The sequence below is a fragment of the Candoia aspera genome, chromosome 3 (genome assembly GCF_035149785.1).
Source record: "Candoia aspera isolate rCanAsp1 chromosome 3, rCanAsp1.hap2, whole genome shotgun sequence".
Taxonomy (NCBI): Eukaryota; Metazoa; Chordata; class Lepidosauria; order Squamata; family Boidae; genus Candoia; species Candoia aspera.
In genome coordinates this window covers 40355031-40375624 of record NC_086155.1, presented here as the reverse complement: position 1 = coordinate 40375624, position 20594 = coordinate 40355031, and the positions used below count along the sequence as shown (strand labels likewise).

Below are 20594 nucleotides of genomic sequence, written 5' to 3'. Positions count from 1 at the left end.
ATGCATAGATTTTACCTTCTTCTGGTACTGGGTATCCAGTAGAATGTGATGCTTTATAGGCAATGTTATCCTGTTTAGCAGCCTGCGTAATGTAAGAATGTCACAGTGGGAAGAGATAGGCTTCTGTAGATAGGATCAAATTGTTTAGACTGACTTTGCCATTCATTACTCTGCCCTGTAATTTGGAGAAATGTAATGCATTTGGAATAAGCAAAACAAAACTTTTCATTCTGGAATTTGTGTACCATTTTATTGGCTGCTATAACATCAAATATGCAAATATTATGACAGCAATAATTTATGTTCAGGTGCATTTTTATTGGAGTTACACAATCATATTGCTCTTTTAAGTCTTACTTCAATAATATGATTTCCAGTTTCCAAATAGTTGTTGAGTTTCCTTCAAGTCATCTCCCAGTGACTACATGGATTCATCCATGTAATTTCCTTGGCAACAATTTGGAAGTGGTTTGCCATTGCCCTACCCATTTCTGTTATTCACAAGTTCTCAATCTAGCCTACAGCCCTGATAATTCCTGATGGTCTCCCATCCAAGTACTAACCAAGTCTGAGTTTGTTTTATTTTTCAGAATTATCCATGATCCACTAGGTGCTGCCATCTAGTGGGGCACTAAGTTTAATAAATATTAGGAGCCAAAATGTGTGGTCATTTTAAGTTTTCTATTTATGTAAATTTAGTTCCCTGAGATCTGTATATTTTGTATTGGGACACATATAAATTGTATCTTTATTCGTGTGGGGAATGGGAAGGATAAATAGTATCAGAGTTTTTGGATGAGACTCTATAGTCACAACCTTTAAAGCCACCATTTGAATTGCTTGTTACATTAAGGACATTTTGGTATATATAAATGTTGGTTTATGTTTACATTTACATTTTTGAAAATGAATGCCATTTTTTTCTTTTCAGTCCCATAGTGGGAGTTTGGGAAGACCTCTAGCAGGTGCTGTTCACACGGATGAGAGATCTTATATGCCAAGGTTTGAACTATTTTATGTTATATTTTCTTTTGTATTTTCCTTATACTGAGACAGACTCTTGCTTAATCTACACATGTCACAGCAGTTCTGTTTATCTTGTCCTTATTGTTAATTGTGGCAGGCGTTCAGACAGTTCCCCCCCCCCCAATCCATCTGAAAATACCAGGGAATGAACTAGGACTGTTTGCATTCAAATTATGTGCTCTCCCGATGTGCTACATTCTTTCTCTAGTCCAGTTGTGTCTACTGTGACTGTTGGTAGCCCTGGATGGGTCAGCCAAAGATTTCTCCTGTCCCTGGTGCCAGAAAATTTCTAGCTATAGATGCCTAGGCTTTGACCTGGATGTTTTCATTCAGTGTATGTACTAAACTCTGTCCTTGAACTCTTGTCACATTTGATGAATTGGTGAATATTCTCTGATTAAAATCTAAGAATTAAACATGTGCTGCTTGGTATTTATTTGACAGCAACAAACTGAATGAATCTTACCCACATCATCTCCCATTGCTTCTTGCCTTAAATGAGTAGATATATCTCTTTGGTAATAAGAGGGGTCTACTAGCTCTATGCAAGTTGTGGCAACTCAGGATAGTTTAGCAGATTATTATATTTTACTAAAATGCTATCTACAGAGTTACTGACCTAAAGATAAGACCATCTGATAAGGTACTGCTGTTTATAAAGCCCTACATTCTTAGAACCAAAATATCTGAAAATTTCCCTTCACCATAGGAACTTTCCTATACATTATATTAATATTTTTCTGAGTTGCTTTTGAATGTTCCACCACAGAAGAAATTCAGGTCAAACGAACTAGTATTATTGCTTTAGCAGAGCCTAGTTAATGGAATTCCTTCTGAAGGAAAGTAGATTAGATCTACTTCTGATAACTGCTAGATGTCCAACAAAACATTTTGTTTCCACCTGGATTTTCATGGTTCGGGGTTTCAAATTAAATTTGCTTGGTGGCGGCGGCATGTTTTGTTTCACATTTTATTTTGGGAACCTAACATCTTCCATATCAACTTTTCTAGCCTCCAAATTTTGTATTTTAATGATTATATTGTAGTCTTTGAAATTTTATGGGCTATCGTACATTCACTATATTCACATGTGTATGTATAGTACTTATTGATCATATTTATAACCTGATTACTCCCAATTATTATTATTAATTTAAATTTATTGGCCAACTCAATGAACTCTGTTCAATCAGCATGTGGTAATTAATAATGTAAATAACAAACATCAATAAAACACAGCAATTATGTAAGATATACTAAAACCAATACAATGTAAATCCTTAATTAACAGTATTCAGGCAATACAACATTGTGTCTTTTATTATTGACTTCATATTAATTTTCTTTTTTTACCCTAAATTAATCAATTTAGTAATAAAATTTGAAATCAAGCTTGCTTTTGACTAATATACTGTATTTCTGAAGCTTCAGTGCAAGCTCTACTAGTATGCCTTTAAACAACCACTGTTTTGTGCATTTATTTATTTAGTACAAAGTATCTTATAGCCCAGGATAGATGACCCAATGAGTGGTCTAAAGACATTTGGAGTTAACATTACAATTTTGTTGAAACTGAGTATAAGGATTTTGTTATACAGCTGAGTCTTAGTATAATAATGTGTTATACTTTGGCTGGTCTTTCTATCCTGAACATTCATGTTGCTTGTTGCATTTAGGAAGAGTATTAAATTAATTTGTTGATCCTCATCAGAAAATATCACATTATTTAAGCTAAGCAGATCTTCTACTTGTTGTTAGGATTTTTGAGCTGTAAAGCAGTAATTGTTTTATGAGCTGAACAGTTCATCCACAATAAGTCTGTTTAAAACTGACTTACACACTGAAACTGGCATCTGCTTTCTAACCAAAATTTATTGTACATGACTTTAAAACTTGTATTGGTTAATGTGGTGAATGCATCTTTATATCATGGAGTAGCACCAATTAGAGGTAAATGGCATGGTGAAGAGGGCCAATAATATGAAATTAAATCCTGGCAAGTTGGAGATCTGGTGGATCATTGGTTCCTATGTACAAGATTTGGGGAATTTGCCTGTTATCGGTGGGATTGAAGAGGTAGCTAGTGGGTGTTTTGTTGAGGGGGGGGGGGTGTCCAAGAGTCTGTGGTCTGAAGCTTTGTCTGGTATGCTATCCTCGTCCTTTCCTATACATAGATAGCTTAATTACTTACTTGTATGTGTGGATATAGTATTTATATATTTGATAATCTGACAATTGTTCATCCAGTGATACCCTCAATGGTTCAAGTCAGACTCTATGAAACCATAGTTTGTACTTGCAAATGTACAAGTTTAGAAGTAGTTGCCTTATTTCTTCTATCTGCTCAATATTTCAGTTACTAGATGTTATAGCCTCTCATAGGGAGGCAACTATGAATTGTAAATCCAATCATGATGCTGTTCCATGAAGTTATTACAATTTATTCAGTCAATTTCAATCTCAAATCATGATTTACCAATGTAAGTATTACATGACACCATAGATAAATATTTCTTAACCATGACATGGGATTATGTCTGATAACCCGGGCATCTGAGAAATCTCCTTCTCCCAATGTTTCTGCCCATCCAGTAAAATCTGACAGAATGGTTGTGGTGATAGGGAGCCATGGAATTACCCTTGAAGAAGGCGTCCAGAAAGTGTTGGGACAGCAACAAGTGCGGAAAAAACATGTGTTAAGTCCAGGAGTGTGGGAAAGTATTAGAAAGATACTCAGACTGGCTTCCCCTCTGACTCCTTGAGGTATTGGGGTGGGGGGGAGGAAAAACACAGGCAGAATTGCAAGATTCTCTTACTATAGCTTATCTCAATAAAGTATAGTTCTAGTCAGCCTGTGGGGTCAGTTTCCTGGTAAGGCTCACTGTTGTCAGCCCTACAAGATAGACAGTGGTCCATGTCCTATCTTTAAAAGGACATGGGACCCAGGTAACGTATCTTCTCTGTCATGGTGCCCGCCTTATGAAACAGTATATCCCCATGGTTTGAGTTGCCCCGACCCTGCTGCCTTTTAAACAGGCCTTGAAGACCCGGCTTTTTCCTCATATGCTAGGTTAGGGAGTATGCAATCTGTGTGAATTTTATTAATGTATCTGGTATATTAATCTCCAGGTTATCTCCTTCTCTGAATTACATTGTATTGGATTGTTTTTATCTTGTATGTTGCCCAAAACCATTATTAGTTGGGTGGCCTATAAATTTGATTTGTAAATAAGTGAATATAAATATATGTTTGATGTATGTGATAAAACCTAAAATTGCATTATTTTACGTATGTCAGCCAACAATTACTATAAGACACTTATGACCAAGCTGATTCATTTGCTGCTTGGCTAAAATAAACATTGTGGATGTACAAAAATCAAGGCAGATTTTGTGATTCTAAGATCTTTCCCTACCTCTGAAGCAAGAGGAAGAGTCATGACTCAGTGTGTATCTTATGATTTGATTATTGTGCCATTTTTATAGTAGGTTTGTGGGTAAGAATTTTCATAGTTGTTTCTGAACAAACAAGAGTTGAGTGTGTCAAACCCCTGTTTATGAAGCCCCCTCACGGCTTCAAGTAACATAGTTAGAGCCTACTTTTCTTTTGTTGCCTTATCCTTAAAGATTTACAGTGAAACCATAGCATAGATAATGTATAAAAATTAAGTAGCAAGGCTTTTTATCTGTATAAGAAGAGAGGCTGAGGAATAAAAATAAGCTTTGATAAGGGAGAAAACTCATATCCAATGATCAGTTCCATATTTTATCACAACATTTATAATATAGTAATAAGCAATGTACTTTGGCTTTATATTTTAAGTTAGGCTATCAATCATTTTAAGTTAGGCTAACCTGAAAACATGACATTGCAAAATAGACTAGCTTTTGCTTGGATATTTGGCTTGGATTTGGCAAACCCAAGGTCTTCATTTTTTGTTTGTTTAGCTTTCTTCTGTTGTCTCTTGCCTTCAGAATTTTCTTTTCAGATGTGGATGTAGACATTTTGGTATCAGGCAATTTCCCCAGAAAAGGATTTGAGAAATTGTGCACCATAGGTTGTTCTGGCTGTTCATCAGTACAGTATCTTTGTCCCAAAACAGTCTTTCCTTTCTGGTGTTGGACTTCAACTCCCATCATCTCAAGCAACATGACAGAGAATGGGCAAAGCAGCCCTATTGTGTGAATGAAGAAGCTTTTCCAAAAATATTCCCAAAGTTCAGACAACTGTTCAAGCGGGCTCTAGTCTGACGAAAGCTTGTACCACAATATATATGGTTTGTGCAACAGTTTGTACCTTACAAGCCATATATTGCTTGTAATATAGCACAGGGGTCCAAAAAGCTCGATTTGGAATTTGTTATGCCATTGCTTTAGTTTCAGTTTCAGAAAAGGCACTTTGTTGTTTTGCTATGCTTGCTTAGATACTTTTTTTCTTTCTTTGAATTGCCCAGCCCTTTGACCTTTTGTCCACACAACTGTAGTATTTCCTGTTTAGATGGATATATATACAGATTTATGGGAACTATTCTGAACTTTATGAGAGATAATGAGGTGCAGATTCGGTAGCATGGCTTTTCCCAAATGTGCTATATTCAAGTATATTATGTTATTGGGGAAAGGAAAACCCACATGTGCTGTATTCAAATCAAGCAAGAACTGGGCTTTATTGCATCCTCACAATCCCATCTAAGATCCCACAGGCAAAGTGACAAGTTTTTTGTTTTTTGTTTTTCCTATCATACTTGGTGCTGTCCTGACTCCCAGGAAACACTCTGAGACAGGGAACTGGTCTCTAATGTTTTATTGCTAATACATAACAGTAATCCTAACAAACTGAACAAACGTGGGAAAACCCAGCCATATAAACCCCGCAGGTTAAGGCGGTCCCAATCTGTGCCTCTTGGAATGGCTCACCAATTCCTCAGTGCTACGCATGCGCTTAACAGTCTGGAAGGGAGCCCCCTGCTCGCCCTCCTTACTCATGACAGGTGCAAGTTGTTGGGTGTTGTGGTATTGTAGAACAAAGCATTGTGTGTTCATTCACTTGATGCTTTCTCACTAATCTGACTAGCTCTACTAGGGTTGGGTGGATGAAAGAGCCTTTGCATTCCCCTTTAAAGTAAAATAAGAAGAGAGACAAGCTTACAGAACTTGAGAAGACTTCGGAAGTAAGTGAGTTAATGCTGTGAAATTCTTCTGGCAGGCTCCTGGCAGTTCTGCTAAAATGTTGGGGGTTAGCTTGATCATTTTGCACCTGCTCTTCTAATTATGTTTGTCATGTCTGCCAAAAGCGTTATAGCAATTACCTAATTAAGCTTCCCAATGGCACTGTGAGGAAATGAGACCAGGTGGAACTATTCCACACGTAGCGAAACGAGTCGAGGACTGTGAGTCAGTGATGAAAAGGTATCTCTCAGATCAAAGGCTCGTTTAGATATTTTGGGGAAAAGCTTATGCAATATCATACAAAGCACATACCTTGGCACTATGTTGTTTCTTTTATACTCCTATTCCCTCTTAAATTAAAGGGATTGTAAAATATTATGATATTTATTTTTATTTTATTTAAATTTGTTATGCCAACCACTCCAGTAGACTCTGGGCAGCTTACAGAATCTAAATAAGCAGTTATAATAGTTAAAAACACAAAACAGTTAAATGGTTCATGAGTAAAAGGTGTGTCTCCTAACTGTTGATTTTATACTTGATCCTGTCTTGAACAGTTTGGTGGGCAAGACACAAATATTGAATGTCCAATTCAAGTCCATGCTGAGATTTAAAACATATTTTTAGCAAGACCCAGGTTAAGAAAGAGTTTGGACAAAGCTCACCAGCTGTTGAAATTCTCCCTAAGTTTAAAAAACATTTTTTTTTTTTTTGGTGCAATGTGGAGTTAAAGGACAACGGATGGCTAATTGAAAACACAATCCCAAAGTGTACAGAACTAGCTGTAGATTTTTTTGGATCCTGTTTTTGACTTCATTCCCTTATTAATTCTCAGAAATATTATGTCTGGAAATGTCCTTAGGGAGAAAGGTTTTTTTTAAACATAAATTGCTTTTGTCACTTCTCATTTCCACAAATAGGTTTTGTCGCATAGATTAGAATAGTAAAGCTTGGATTTAAACTCGTTATGCATGGATTTTTTCCAGGCTTGCATAGCAATAAAAATCATACATAATAGCTGAACACTTTTCAGTTTGCTCTGGCATTGTCTTTTTTTTTTTTTTAACTCAGGATCAGACTCCATTAATAGTTGCATGACACATTTTCACCCAAGTTATTTTACTGGCTAGGAATGGGCCTCCTAATGTCCTGGTATACCACAATGTCACATTAGACAGACAGCTATTCAGAAGATTCTTTTGCAAGCCATTTTTTCAAGAAGAACCAATGTAGTCATTGTTCAGAACTTCACTGCTCTTTCCATAGCTGCCAGCCAGCAGAATAATTGGCAGAACAGTTGACTTGATGCTTGCACAAGCAGAGAATTGTTATCTTCCTTATGACCCACTAACTAAGTGACATACATACTAGAACCAACGAAACATTTGAGGAATTGCATTTCTGGCCATTATCAGTCTGCACGCATCTGTATGTGCAACTCAAAAAAACTGCTACCACAAACAAATTAGATTTGACCAACTAGATACTGGTATTAAAGTCGCCTCACTTTTTCCCATGGGTACAGATCTAACCCCTAGTCCCTTTTCTGTGACATTCTCTCCCCACTCCTGTTTAACATCAACATGAAACTGCTGGTGAAGTCCTTTGTCAGTACAGCTCAGGTATGATCAATAAACTAATGACACCCAGCTATACATCTCTGCCCTAGGCTGATCAAATGATAATGTCCAGGTTCTTTCCTGGTATCTGGAGGCTGTGGTGATCTGGGATGAGGAAGAACAGGCTTCAGCTCAACCTAAGCAAAACCAAATGATTTTGGGTTTTGAGATTGATTCTCCTTCTTTAGTTCTGGATAGGGCTTTAGTCCCCCTGCCAGAATTAGTGTACAATTTAGGGGTCCTCTTGGACTCTTGCTTCCTGCTGAAAATACAGGGGGGAGCTGTGGCCAGGAGGGCCTGTGCACAGATCCATCTTGGGTACCAATTTTGCCATCCTAGATTGGGGGGATCAGTGATCAGTGACAGACTTCCTAGGTGCAAAAATTACTGCAGACGCTGGCTGCAGCCAGGAAATCAGAAGACGTTTAATTCTTGGGAGGAGAGCAATGACAAATCTTGATAAAATAGTTAAGAGCAGAGACATCACACTGAGAACAAAGATCCACATAGTTAAAGCAATGGTGTTCCCATAGTAACATGGCTGTGAGAGCTGGACCATAGGGAAGGCTGAGCGAAGGAAGATAGATGCTTTGGAACTGTGGTGTTGGAGGAAAATTCTGAGAGTGCCTTGGACTGCAAGAAGATCAAACCAGTCCATCCTCCAGGAAATAAAGCCAGACTGCTCACTTGAGGGAATGATATTAAAGGCCAAACTGAAATACTTTGGCCACATAATGAGAAGACAGGACACCCTGGAGAAGATGCTGATGCTAGGGAGAGTGGAAGGCAAAAGGAAGAGGGGCCGACCAAGGGCAAGATGGATGGATGATATTCTAGAGGTGATGGACTCGACCTTGGGGGAGATGGGGGTGGCAACAACCGACAGGAAGCTCTGGTGGCTTGTCCATGAAGTCAACAATAGTCGGAAGTGACTGAACAAATAAAAAACAACAAGATTGGGGGGGCCGTGTCACAATCATTTATTGGATCATGCTCTACATTGGGCTGCCCTTGAGAACCACCCAGAAACTACTATTGGTTCAGAATGCAGAAACACAAGTAGGTATGGATGTATTTTGGTGCCCCAATGTAACACTACTGCTGCATGGGCTCCCTATAGATTACAATTCAAGGTATGGAAGCATTCAGGCACCAGTTGTCAGATACCTTTCTTGAGATAGTAGAGCTCATAGCTCAGGTTCTCTCACTTAGTGCTGGATTCACCAGCAGTATTATAAAGGTACAGGCATGTTTATTACTGCTCCCTTTGAACAACCATTGTGTACATGTTAGATAGTTTGCATCCAGTATTTGCTTGCATACCTCTCTTTCATTCTTCATAAGACTGGCAACTTTCTTGTACTCCAAAACGGTACTGATTGTAGTGAAAGGTATGCAATACAATGTCAGTGAAAATTTGAAAGGATTTCTTTTTATCAAAAAGATAATTGCATTTTATGTCACACAGACTGTTTTTCTGCATTATTTTATGATCCTAGACTAATGTATATTTTCTTCTCTGATGTGAATATTTGTTTCATCTTTACCTGCTTTGAAATGAATGGTCAATGAGTAAAGCTGATGTTTAGCCTTCTCTAGATGCATACAGTTGGATAGCGGCATGGTTAGATACCATCAGAAATAGTTAAGTCCTTAAAACATACAACATTATGTTATTTGAAGAAATAATTGTCTTACTTAGAAAATGAAAGAGTCCAGTCTTTTCTGGAAACTTTATAGTGCCCATGCCATGGTATGCAGGCAGTTCTTTCCACAAGAAATGCAATAGTAGTCTTGATTCTTGCCATCTTTTCGTATATAATATCTGTTGAGAGTTTCTGAGCATATGCAGATTATCTTTTCTTTGAGAATGGAATATTTTCTTTTTCGCTAGTGGTTGGGACCCGTTTTCCCTTCTCCTGATGTACCTGTGGGTCGATGGAATTCCATAAGATGGCAAGGAGTCATTAGATTCAAAAGGGGAAAAGTTTGAGCTAATTTTCTGGCATATTGGTGGATAAAAGCAAGAGAAAGATTTGCAAATCTACCTTGTGAAAGTGCTGGATGGATGCAAATTATTTTGTCTTTTGATTGTTTTTATTAAATCCAATTATTACATCTACTTTTAAAAAGTTGTATTGTTTCTCTGAAAAAAATAAGTTGGATGGAGATACTGTATATTAGCCCTAAACAGAATTAATGCTTCTACCACATAAATCAAGTTAAAATAAGTTTTTCTTTATGAATAAAGAACAAGGTCAATTTGATTATTTGGTTTACAAAATAACCAGATATAAGCATTTCATTTTAACATTTGGAAATAAAATGCTCTAGCCAGCTGAATAACTGGCATATCCTATGTCTACTCTACCAACATTTCATTATTGTCTGCTACGTTGTTTTTCTGAGAATAGGGTTCAGCAAAGGCAGAATGAAGAAGACAAGTTTGTGCAGTGTGCCGAATTCTCTTTTCCTATATTTAATTTCAGAAGCTGTTGTGATTGGCAGTTATGAGAAAGACCCTGTATGGGAATTTTTTTAAACATAGGTGGAAAAAAGAAAAAGTATGCAAGATATATAGATCTTTGCAAAGCCTGCTTCTAAGGAAAAAATAATTGCCACTAATAAAACTTATTAATTAACTTGTAAACTAATAATACTGAATGATTTGATTTGCTCTGTAGTTTAAGAAATGAATACATGGTTTAAAACTCTAATTGTAAACTCCCTGTTGTTTGTGATGATTTTAAATCACTGGCTATGCTGATATGTAAAGAAAATAATTTTGGTTTGCAGGTCTAAGTAGATCATTTACTCTCTGCCCTCCTCCCCTCCTGTAATGAGCAGGAAAATAAACCAGATTTATTTTTTTCAAAACCCTGGTTTGTCCCTATAAATTAGGGATTCTAATTTAAAATAAATGCTAATACTGAACATCCCCCCAACCCCACCCCAAAATACACAGGTTTCCAATGAAGCATGATTATTGTTTTAAACAATCTCATGTTTGCATGTAATATGAAAGCAGGATTTGTGTAAGATAAGCTAAAGGTGAACAAAATCTTATGAGAGGAAAGAGGGATAAAAAATATAGCAGTTAACCATGGCTTCACCACTGTATGCATACAGAGCAATTCAAACCCTTGCTTTTTGAATACCTAAAACTTCTAGTTGTGGAACATTAATTGGAAGTAAAAGCTGAATTAGATGCAGCTTTCATGGGAAGCAATCTTGCAATACACTTATGAAGCATCTCCTTACAATTCATTGAAACAGCTGTGTCTTTTTTCAGGCTTGTGTAGCTGTTTTGCAAGTTGTTTCTATAAAGGGCATAGGGAAGAAGGACAAGAAGAGCTGCTACCAAGGCAATGATCAGACAAGTGGGGCTTGAGTCCTTTCCAAGAAACTAGTTTGAGAATACATATCAGACATCCCCCCCCCCATTCAAATGAAGATAAAGTACAAGATTCTGTCATACAGCTGATCCAATAAAAGTAGTTTTAGACCTATATGGCATTGGTTCCTTGGCTTGGTCCACCTTATAGGGCTGACAGTTCTTAGCTGATTTCACATATGTGTGCAAGTACAGCTATTTTGCTTTGTGTTTCCCCCAGCAAAGTGGTGTGGCTAATGCAGACACATGCATGCACAGCCAGCCAGTCAGGAGGAGCCAGTGAAGTAACTACATGAAACTGAAAAATAGAGTTGCTTTCATAGTTTGAAGAGTGGTATTCAGATGTTCTCCTGCGTGTTGCAAAGCACTCCCTTCACAGATTTGCACAGTCCCACTGGCCACTGTGGGAACAGAATGCTGAACTAGATAGGCTTTGTGGCTGATCAGGACAGTTCATCATAGCCAGTGTTTTAACAAAGTTGGATTACCGTCTCTCTAATGAGGTTTTTGCTGTTTCTGAATCCTTAGTTGGGAGGGCTGAAAAGATAATTAGTAATTGATGTCATGGCTTGGCTGGGATCAGTTGTTGGGGCAGCGAAGGCTGGTTTATAATGTAAATATTTTTAAAATGTTTATCACTGGGTTTGCCATTTTCCTTATTTGTCGAGTAGTCTTGAAGAGAATGAAAGGTTTTCTGGTACAGCATAGAGACTAGAGAGATTTCCATAAAAAGGCACAGAGATTGCTTTGAGGAACAGAAAGATTTCTGAGTTGGCAGTGGCAAGTGAGGCCTGACGTTGTACAGAAAGAAAAAATTGACCTAACTCATTTCCTATTGGGAATATGAAAGCAATCCTAGTTGCTTGCAGCTCGCTACTATAATTTTATTGCTTAATTGCACATACTGAGTGTGGAAACATAAATTATGTAAGTAAATGTTAATGCGTTTGAAGGTAGAATGTTGCGGTCTTGGAGTTCATATCTAGCTGCCTTACGCATCATTTCTGTAACATTTTAATGCATCAGAACTGTGTTCATACTATTTGTCTTCAAATAATAGAGAATATAGTATCTCTGTATCAATGATGCCTAGAAATTTTAGGAAAAAACAGATCTATAATTTGTTCTTTTCATAATTACATATTGCTCTTTAATCTTAAGCCTGTTCAAATCTGTAAGTAGCTCCATCTTGCTGCATGTGCCTATGATTTTGTAACCTAACAGTCTTTCAGTGTTCTTGCTCAGATAGAGACCAATGCCCACAGGATGTGTTTGTCTAGACAAATGTCCTCCCTGTACAGATGGGTACCTGCTAAACTGGCAACATCCATCAGAGCTGTGAAGTTCATGGAGAGTGGGATATGTCCTGAGGCCTTTCATTGCTTGCAGATTGCTTTATTCATGCCTTAGGATATTGATTAGGCCTATTGGCCCTGAACCTTTTACTACTTGTTTCTGCCTGCCTCAGATTTTTTTTCTCCCCTCTGCTTCTTTGGAAACAGTCATTATCAATTTCTTCACCAGTGTCACCCTGTCCAAATTTTAGAGCCTGGAAGTAAGGGATAATTGAAAGTTAGTGTTTGTAATATTTTGAGACAGGTATTGTGATTACTGGCCCAATTAAATCGTGATTTATCTGCTCAGGAATGCGCATACCTTATTTCCTAAATAAGAAGTAAGTCTTAAATAAGTCTTCATTTCTTAAATCACAATTTCTGTTGCACGTAAACTTGGAAACTGTAATTTGAAGATGTCCTCCAGGATAAAATCAGGACTTCATACCTACTTGGGGGATGCAAACAGGTGCCAGTTGGTCTGAAATTTCCCCTGCATATATGTGTGTGTGCATGTGTAAATATGTGTAATACAAAAGATGTGTATTCAGCCCAGCCATAGTTTAGCAGGTTTGGGGGTTCTTATATTTTGGGAGGGGAGACCCACCCCTCCAGAAATGCATCACTGAAAATCATTTCAACATTTTGTCATCAAAGTAGTTTGAACCTGGGGGTTTGGGGGGTATTGTAGAAATGAGACTAGGTCGACATTAAACTCTTTTCATGCCTTATTAACATTTTACTCAGAATCATCTGGAATCAAGGCACATGTTTATACCTTTTCTGTTGTGCAGTTAAGCAGACCAGAAATACTGAAAACTTGACAAAGGAGTTTAAAACTATTTCTGAATGGAACCTAGGAACATCTTGCTGATAGGAGATAGAAATTAACTAATGGAAAACATTTTAAAATCTGCCTTGATCTGAACAGATGAATCATGAGGCTGCTACCAAATGTTAAGTCCTGCTCTGTTCCACTTGTCTTGTCCCTTTTCTCCTTACATTGATTCCCTCCCAGATTTTCTTCACAGTTTGCTGTTAATTATGGATTATGTTTGCCCTATAGACTGTAATGAAAAACCTACTTCAAACTTGCTCTGAATCAAGAAGGCAAGGAGGGGATTGAAACCTACAAAAGAGCAGAGGAAACCTTAGACCTAAAAAACACAGTTCACAATAATATTAATAGTTATAAGGATCAGACTTTTTATTTATATATAATGCATCCACTTTTCATCATTAAAAACAATGCCAGAGCAGGACCACACACAGCTACTATGGTTAGTTTGGTCCAAAAGCTATATATGTTGCCCATCATTGATACTGTCTTGACCTTATGTGAGAGAGTTTATTAATACTCCTTTTAGCTTGGTGTCTTCAAGTTATTGTACCTTAGTTGCAAATAATCATTGAACAAGTGCTTTCCAATTATTGGAAAGTTGTCTAAATTTATTTGTTTATTTATTTCACAGGAGTTATATGATACCCAAGGCAAAAACACAGAGTGGCACACAGCCATGAAATACAGAAACTTAAAATACATAGAATTGCCATATAAAACCAGAAAACCATAAATTAAATACATAGCACCAGATAAAATCACCAAGCATAGTAACTGATACTCCAAAAGCTGAAGAGAAGGGCATTAACATCATCTCTATTCTGAAAGACTGTGAGGCCAGGGCAGCCACTAATAAAGGCTGCTTCTGAACCATCACCCCCCACCCCCAAACAATGGGGATGGAATCAGAAATATAGTCTTCCAGGCTGAATATACATAAAATGAACTAAATAGTCATGGTGGGATGGGTGTATTTTGTTTTGTTCATTCTATTTCCATTACTTTGATTCTCTTATTTGACTGTATTAAAACAGCTGCATGTTCACAAACTGTCAAGTACTATGAGGTAGGGAAACTCAGGAAACAAGAACCACTTGGATTTCTAGAAAGATCTTTATTGCTAGTAGAGTATTTTAACAGAATCTTGAAAGCCTATCAAAGCAAGTCTCCCACTCAACTTATACCTGGCATAATTAAGGCAAAGTTGCTCTGCGTCTCTTTGTCATATTTACTCCTTTCCTAGACTAAGGAATATTTTCTGTAATGATTCAGCTCTCTCCTTTAATGGTTTAGCTTCATCTTCCATGCTCCTAGAGTCCAACCGACATTCCATCATTTAAACTTAACTGGTTGGAAACCTAGATTGTCCTGTGTTTATAATATTAGTGTGCCATTGTTACTTACATGAAAATCAATAACATAGATTGGAACAAAGATTCAGACAATTTAATTTGCAACATAGCTATTCAAAATAAACAGGGAGAAATGTTGAATATAGTCAGTTTTTTCATTGTCAACTCTATACTAGTTGCATAAGTAATACACTTTTTCGAAGTAAATACATTAGTCAAAATATCTTGGGTCTTTACAAACTTTAACTGAATCCTTCATTCTATTGTGAATTTTAGAAGATTTAGATGAAAAGTAGAAATAGGACTTCCTGTTAATTATAATGCTTGCCAAATGGAGTAGTCATGTTCTTGTTTATAACTGAACAAATGGATATACCTGAGTAACTGGAAGTCTTTACAAATGCAGCAGAAAACTCTTTGTTAATTATTTCTTTATCTTTTACAGCTTCTCAGTATTTGAATAGACCACATCATGCGTGAGTACAAGCTAGTGGTCCTTGGCTCAGGTGGTGTAGGCAAGTCTGCTTTGGTAAGTTGAATTCTCAATAAAAAAAGTTTCTCTCTTCAAGATTTTGACTTTTCAAAATGTGTTTTTGGAATACTCAAGTTTGATGATTAAGCCATAGTTAATAGTCAAGATGTTAGCATTTGAAATATTCAGAAAAGAAACAAGTGTTGCTTAAGTAGGTGCTTAAGTATTCAGATTGCAAAATTCTGAATTAACCTTAACCAGAAAACTTTTCTTTTATACTTAGAATATTTATATCAAGGTTATTTGATTTCCATTTTCATGGGAGCTGCTATATCCTCCATAATGGCCTGGCAACTGAAATTTATTTAGTGAACATATTACCCTCATAAAGTTGGTGCATGTAACAGTGACTTCTTAATTCATTATATACATATGCTCACCAGTAGCATTTTATATATATAAAAATATTGTAATATATATAAGATCAACAGATTGAACATCTTTAAATATATATGAAGTCAAAATATACATTTTTTTCTTTATAAGTGAACCTTTGACCAAACTTTGTAGTGTGTATTGATTAAAAATTTGGAAGGGGCACTAGCACCAAATAAAATAAGACTAGGGACCACAACAGATCTAGAGAAACAAGTTGCCACCCATAATTTAGGCCAATGGCACATGTCTGCGTTTTTGTTGAAACATATAGGAAAAGTATATTTCATAAAATACTAAGCTTGGAAATAAGGGCAATAGGTTATAACCGGAAAGCCACAAGGGAGGCTTGGGATTTGTGCTAGATCCTTTCTTGGCACTTGGTTACCTCTCTTGGAATGACTTTGATTTTTTAATATATTGCAAGGCATATAAATAAATGCCAATCTCCAGAATTGTAAAGGGCTTAAGAGCATTTTTAAAAGTTTACCGTTTAATGTAGTTAAAACTTTACAGTGTACTCTTAGTTAACTGAAACCGAATTGATGGAGCTGAATATTGTTGGAAGCTTAAAAATACCACCTTTTAGATGCTAGCAAACACAGATGCTTACTTTAAATTATAAGCCTTAAATTACTATGCCTCCATGTTTATTTTACTGCCCTTTTAAGTATCATGTATATAGCTTTGAATAAAAAAATAATGTGTATGGTGTTGTTCTACTAAAGGCAGTGAATTAGATGGTGTAGGCTTTTGTAACATTCTGTGACTGATGGTTTGTCATGTTGAAATAGATATGGAGACTAAAAACTGCAGTGGTAGACTGAGGAATCTCTTTTTAGTGGTTGTCCACATTATGCTTGAAAGTAATAGAATTAGAAAGAGAGAACAACTGATGCCCAAACCACCATTTTCCCTAAAAGGTTGTGATCACAAAGCAAGTGAATTTAAATTGTTGTGTTATACAGTAGGACGGATCTGTTTTAAATCATGATAGAAATCATTAATTAGGAAGACTCAGTTTAATTATATGGATCCTGATTTATTCACTAGTCTGGAAGGTTCTAAAATTGTTTCTAGTAAAGTGGATTCGTTTGTGTGTGTGTGTGTGTGTGTATAAAAGATGTATATGAAAAATTACCTTTTAAAAAAGATTTATTTTATTAGCAATAAAGTCACTGAACACAAGGTTCTCTCTTAAAAACATGAGAAATTTATGTGCGTTACATTTTTCATACCAACACCCTACACTTTGGCCAGACAGCTCTTTTTTTCTTTCTTTCGCCTAGTCATCCTTCTTGATTGTTCTTTTTTTTAGCACCTAAAAAAAAAAGAGTCCCTCCTTGATCGTTCTGTTTTTGTTATAATTTATTTAGTGGTGACAAAGTCAGTCAGTACTGATATTGTTAGAGCTGGACTTGCTGGATGATCCTGGGAAAAGAAGCTCTATTTCACTATTACGGAATAACATTGACTTATTTAACTATGATAAGATGATAGAAAGAAACTACCAGTAGCCCAGAACTTCGTTGGCCACTCTACTGAAAGCTAGGCTTGCCTGGTCTGGGTACCTTCTAGACATGTAGATTTCAAACTACAGAATTTCCCAGCTCTCACAACCATTGCTGAGAATTCTGGGAGTTGAAGTTCATTATCTGGAGGATACCCTGATTGTAGAAGACCACTGTGTAATGATTGCCTATCCTAAAACACCATCAGACTCATGAACAGATTCATAAAGATATCTGATTTATTAAAGAATAGTATGCAGGATCACAAAGAAAGCTGAGAATGGAAAAAGCACGCCAAATGCAAACTAAAAAACCCTCGGTACAAACGAGATCCCTCCCCCCGTAGAATCTTCTCAGGCTCACAATCCCAGGTGCTCCTAACGGCTCCTGATGGTCTGTGAGAAAAGTCCTTGAGTAGACCACATAACCCAAACACATTCCACAGATACAGAGCTTGGCACAATGTTTCACAGCAGCTCCCTCCCACCATAAACACGCGTCAGCACCATGGCATGTGAAACATTGCAATGTACAGTGCACATTGAAACAGTGAACATGACACACTGTAAATAAAGATAATATCATCTATCTTTCTGTTGTACTTAGCTTGACTGTGTAGCTTTTTTCAAGATTCAGTATAGACCCATACTCAGGGAAAAAAGTGGAATTTAGTATCCTGGCCTCACAAATGATAACATTTATCTGGCTTTATGTTGTAATAAATCCATTAGACTTTTTGTGAAGTTGTAAATTCAGTTCAGTTTTCATACATGTATACAAAACTTCCAACATGTATAAGCAGACTCATCAGGTAGACAGTATTTAAAGGGGTAGTAAAAGAGAGTCCAGAAATAAGCCAGAAAGAAAGTCTTTTATGGATTAGTATTACTCCAGTAACCTTACTGAGCTCTGATTGCTCCCTACATGCCAGCAGCCTTTGACCTCACCCAGGTGTATCCTGTTTCCTCTTGTATGTTCCATTTTGGATCTTGAGATTATCTTTGAGGGGTCATTTTTTAGTTTACTTATTGTATTTATTTTTAAAATACAATAAGGTAATAAAGAAGAAGAGGAACTTCTAAGCTTCTATTTTGGCCGAATCTTCTTTGAGAAGAGGATACATGTTCCACCAATTGTTATGAAGAGCAGGTTGAACAGACAGGACTGAAACTGTGAATATGGTATATCTTGATTTCACCAAAACATTTAAAAATGTGTCTCATGGCATTTTGATTAGCAAAAAATTAATCCAATCAGGACTGGATAGCATGACAATAAAGTGGATACATAAAATGTTCAGTAGCCACCTGTGCAACTCAAGAGTTGTGTAACCTGAAAAAAGACTGCTGGAGAAGATCCCAATTGATAGTGAGGTTCACACTGATTACTTAAATGTTCCAGGTTCCTACATATGAAGGCATGTGCAGCTGAAGTAAATAAATTATTCCTATTGCTACTTTCTTCCCCCTTCTTTGTTTCCTCTGTCAAGTTTTAGAATGCATCTCCTCTGGGAAGGGATCAGATTTCCTATATTCTGCGTAGTACTAAATGTGCTAATGGTGATAAATAATAACAGGCAATTGCTTACAAAAAATCATTCTACAGTAGGCTAACTTTAAGGTATAGTACCATAAGTCTTTGCCTTTCCCATTGTGCAATTATGCTCTTGAATAGCATATAAAAATCCGATATAATTGATAAATTGCATGCTTTAAATAATTAAAGTAATATTGATATGTAATCTTCCTTGGCAGTACGAAGGAAGGCAATTCAGCATATAAATTTACAGAGTGGCTGCAGCTTCCTGTATTTAGAATACTGGCTCTTTTGCAAATCGCTTAGGCAAGAGAGAATTTTCTATACTACCGAAGAACAAAAATTCTGTGTTTCTTTGGCCATAAATAACTGACTTTATGTTTGAATCATTTACCTTATTTATACACTGTACTTTGATCTAATTATTTAGGTCAGCCTTTCCATTACAAGATTTTTTTTTATTTAACAGGAGTTACATAAAAAGAACTTGAACTGTTTTTTCAATTTGATGATATATTGGGAGATCTTTTTGTAGAAGGAAGTATAGGTTGAGCTAGACTGGCAGTATGAATTGTCAGTAGTAAACTCTCCTTTTGCACAATTGCAAGAAAGCACCTGTGAGCATGAAGGCTATAAAATTGGTTTTTCCCTTGTTAGAAATTTACTGAAGTATTTGTCAGTCACTTGAATACAATGATGCCTTTTGCAGATAACCAGACTTTCAAATCTGAACCCATTCAATAGCACTTGGATTACTTGTCCTCAAGAGAAATTTTGTAACTAGACAAAATGGGGTTGTTGTTTAAGGATGCTTGCAATTTCTGTGTCGTAGTGGTCACTGCAGAAAAGACTCATGATATATAAAGGAGACACACCCAGTTCCTATGCTTTTGAATTCTTTTCATTTTATTCCAGAAAGCAAAGGATTTGCTTGTTCAAAAGTGAGAGAAGGCCTGTTCTGAAAGCTTGCTGGTTGGCCTTGAATGAATTTGTAAAGTGATAATGTTAATAGCATAGCTCATAGAGAGTAGTAAAGCTACTTGAAAATAGGAAGGCTCATACAAGAGGTAGTTGCATTCATTGGAGCTTAGGGCCAAATTTCTCGTAGGTTCTAGAAGTTTAGATTTTCATTTTATTTATTTTATTTATTTGTCATATTTATTGTCCATCTCACGTATGACTCTGGGTGGTTTACAGACAATAAAACAGCATCACTAAAATAATATAGAATAAATATGAGTATAAATTTATATAAATATAAATATGAATATAAATATAACAATACAAAATATACAATTTAAAATTCAAGATGGCAAGTAAAGATCTTCTCATTGGCCCCATTAAGGAGCCAATCACCCCCATGAATGGCTATCCCCCCTCCCACCCCAAGCAAGGTGGCACAACCAGGTTTTCAACCCCTTCCAGAAGGCTGGGAGAGGCGGGGTCTGCCTTACCTCCAGGGGTAGCTTATTCCAAAAGGCAGGTGCCATGGCAGAGAAGGCCTTCCTCCTGGACCCTGCCAGTTGGCAATCCCTCATGGACAGGGTCCGTAACATATCCTCTTTGCCTGACTGGGTGGGACGGGTTGATGTAACGGGGGTGAGGTGGTCCCTCAGGTAACCTGGACCCATGCCTTGCAGGGCTTTAAAGGTGATAACCAACACCTTGAATTGGACCTGGAAGCAAACTGGCACCCAATGCAGCTCGCACAGCAACAGTGTTATATGTGCCTTCGTTGGGGCTCCCAAAACAGCTCATGCGACTGCATTCTGAACCAGCTGTAGCTTCCGGATACTCTTCAAGGGTAGCCCCATGTAGAGCGCATTGCAGTAGTCTATATGGGAGATAACTAGGGCATGAGTGACTGACTGGAGGGACTCCCAGTCCAGGAAAGGGCGTAGCTGG

The 20594-nt window shown here is 37.0% G+C and overlaps 1 protein-coding gene across 1 annotated transcript in view; it reads left to right on the top strand.

The window, feature by feature from the left end:
- RAP1A (RAP1A, member of RAS oncogene family) overlaps window positions 1–20594 on the top strand; it is a 105953-nt gene that overhangs the window by 56860 nt on the left and 28499 nt on the right. Inside the window, exons 2-3 of the mRNA XM_063297434.1 lie at window positions 932–1002; window positions 15181–15264. Of these exons, the coding sequence (XP_063153504.1) occupies window positions 15208–15264 (57 nt within the window). The 5' untranslated portion in view covers window positions 932–1002; window positions 15181–15207. The remainder of the gene's footprint in view (window positions 1–931; window positions 1003–15180; window positions 15265–20594) is intronic.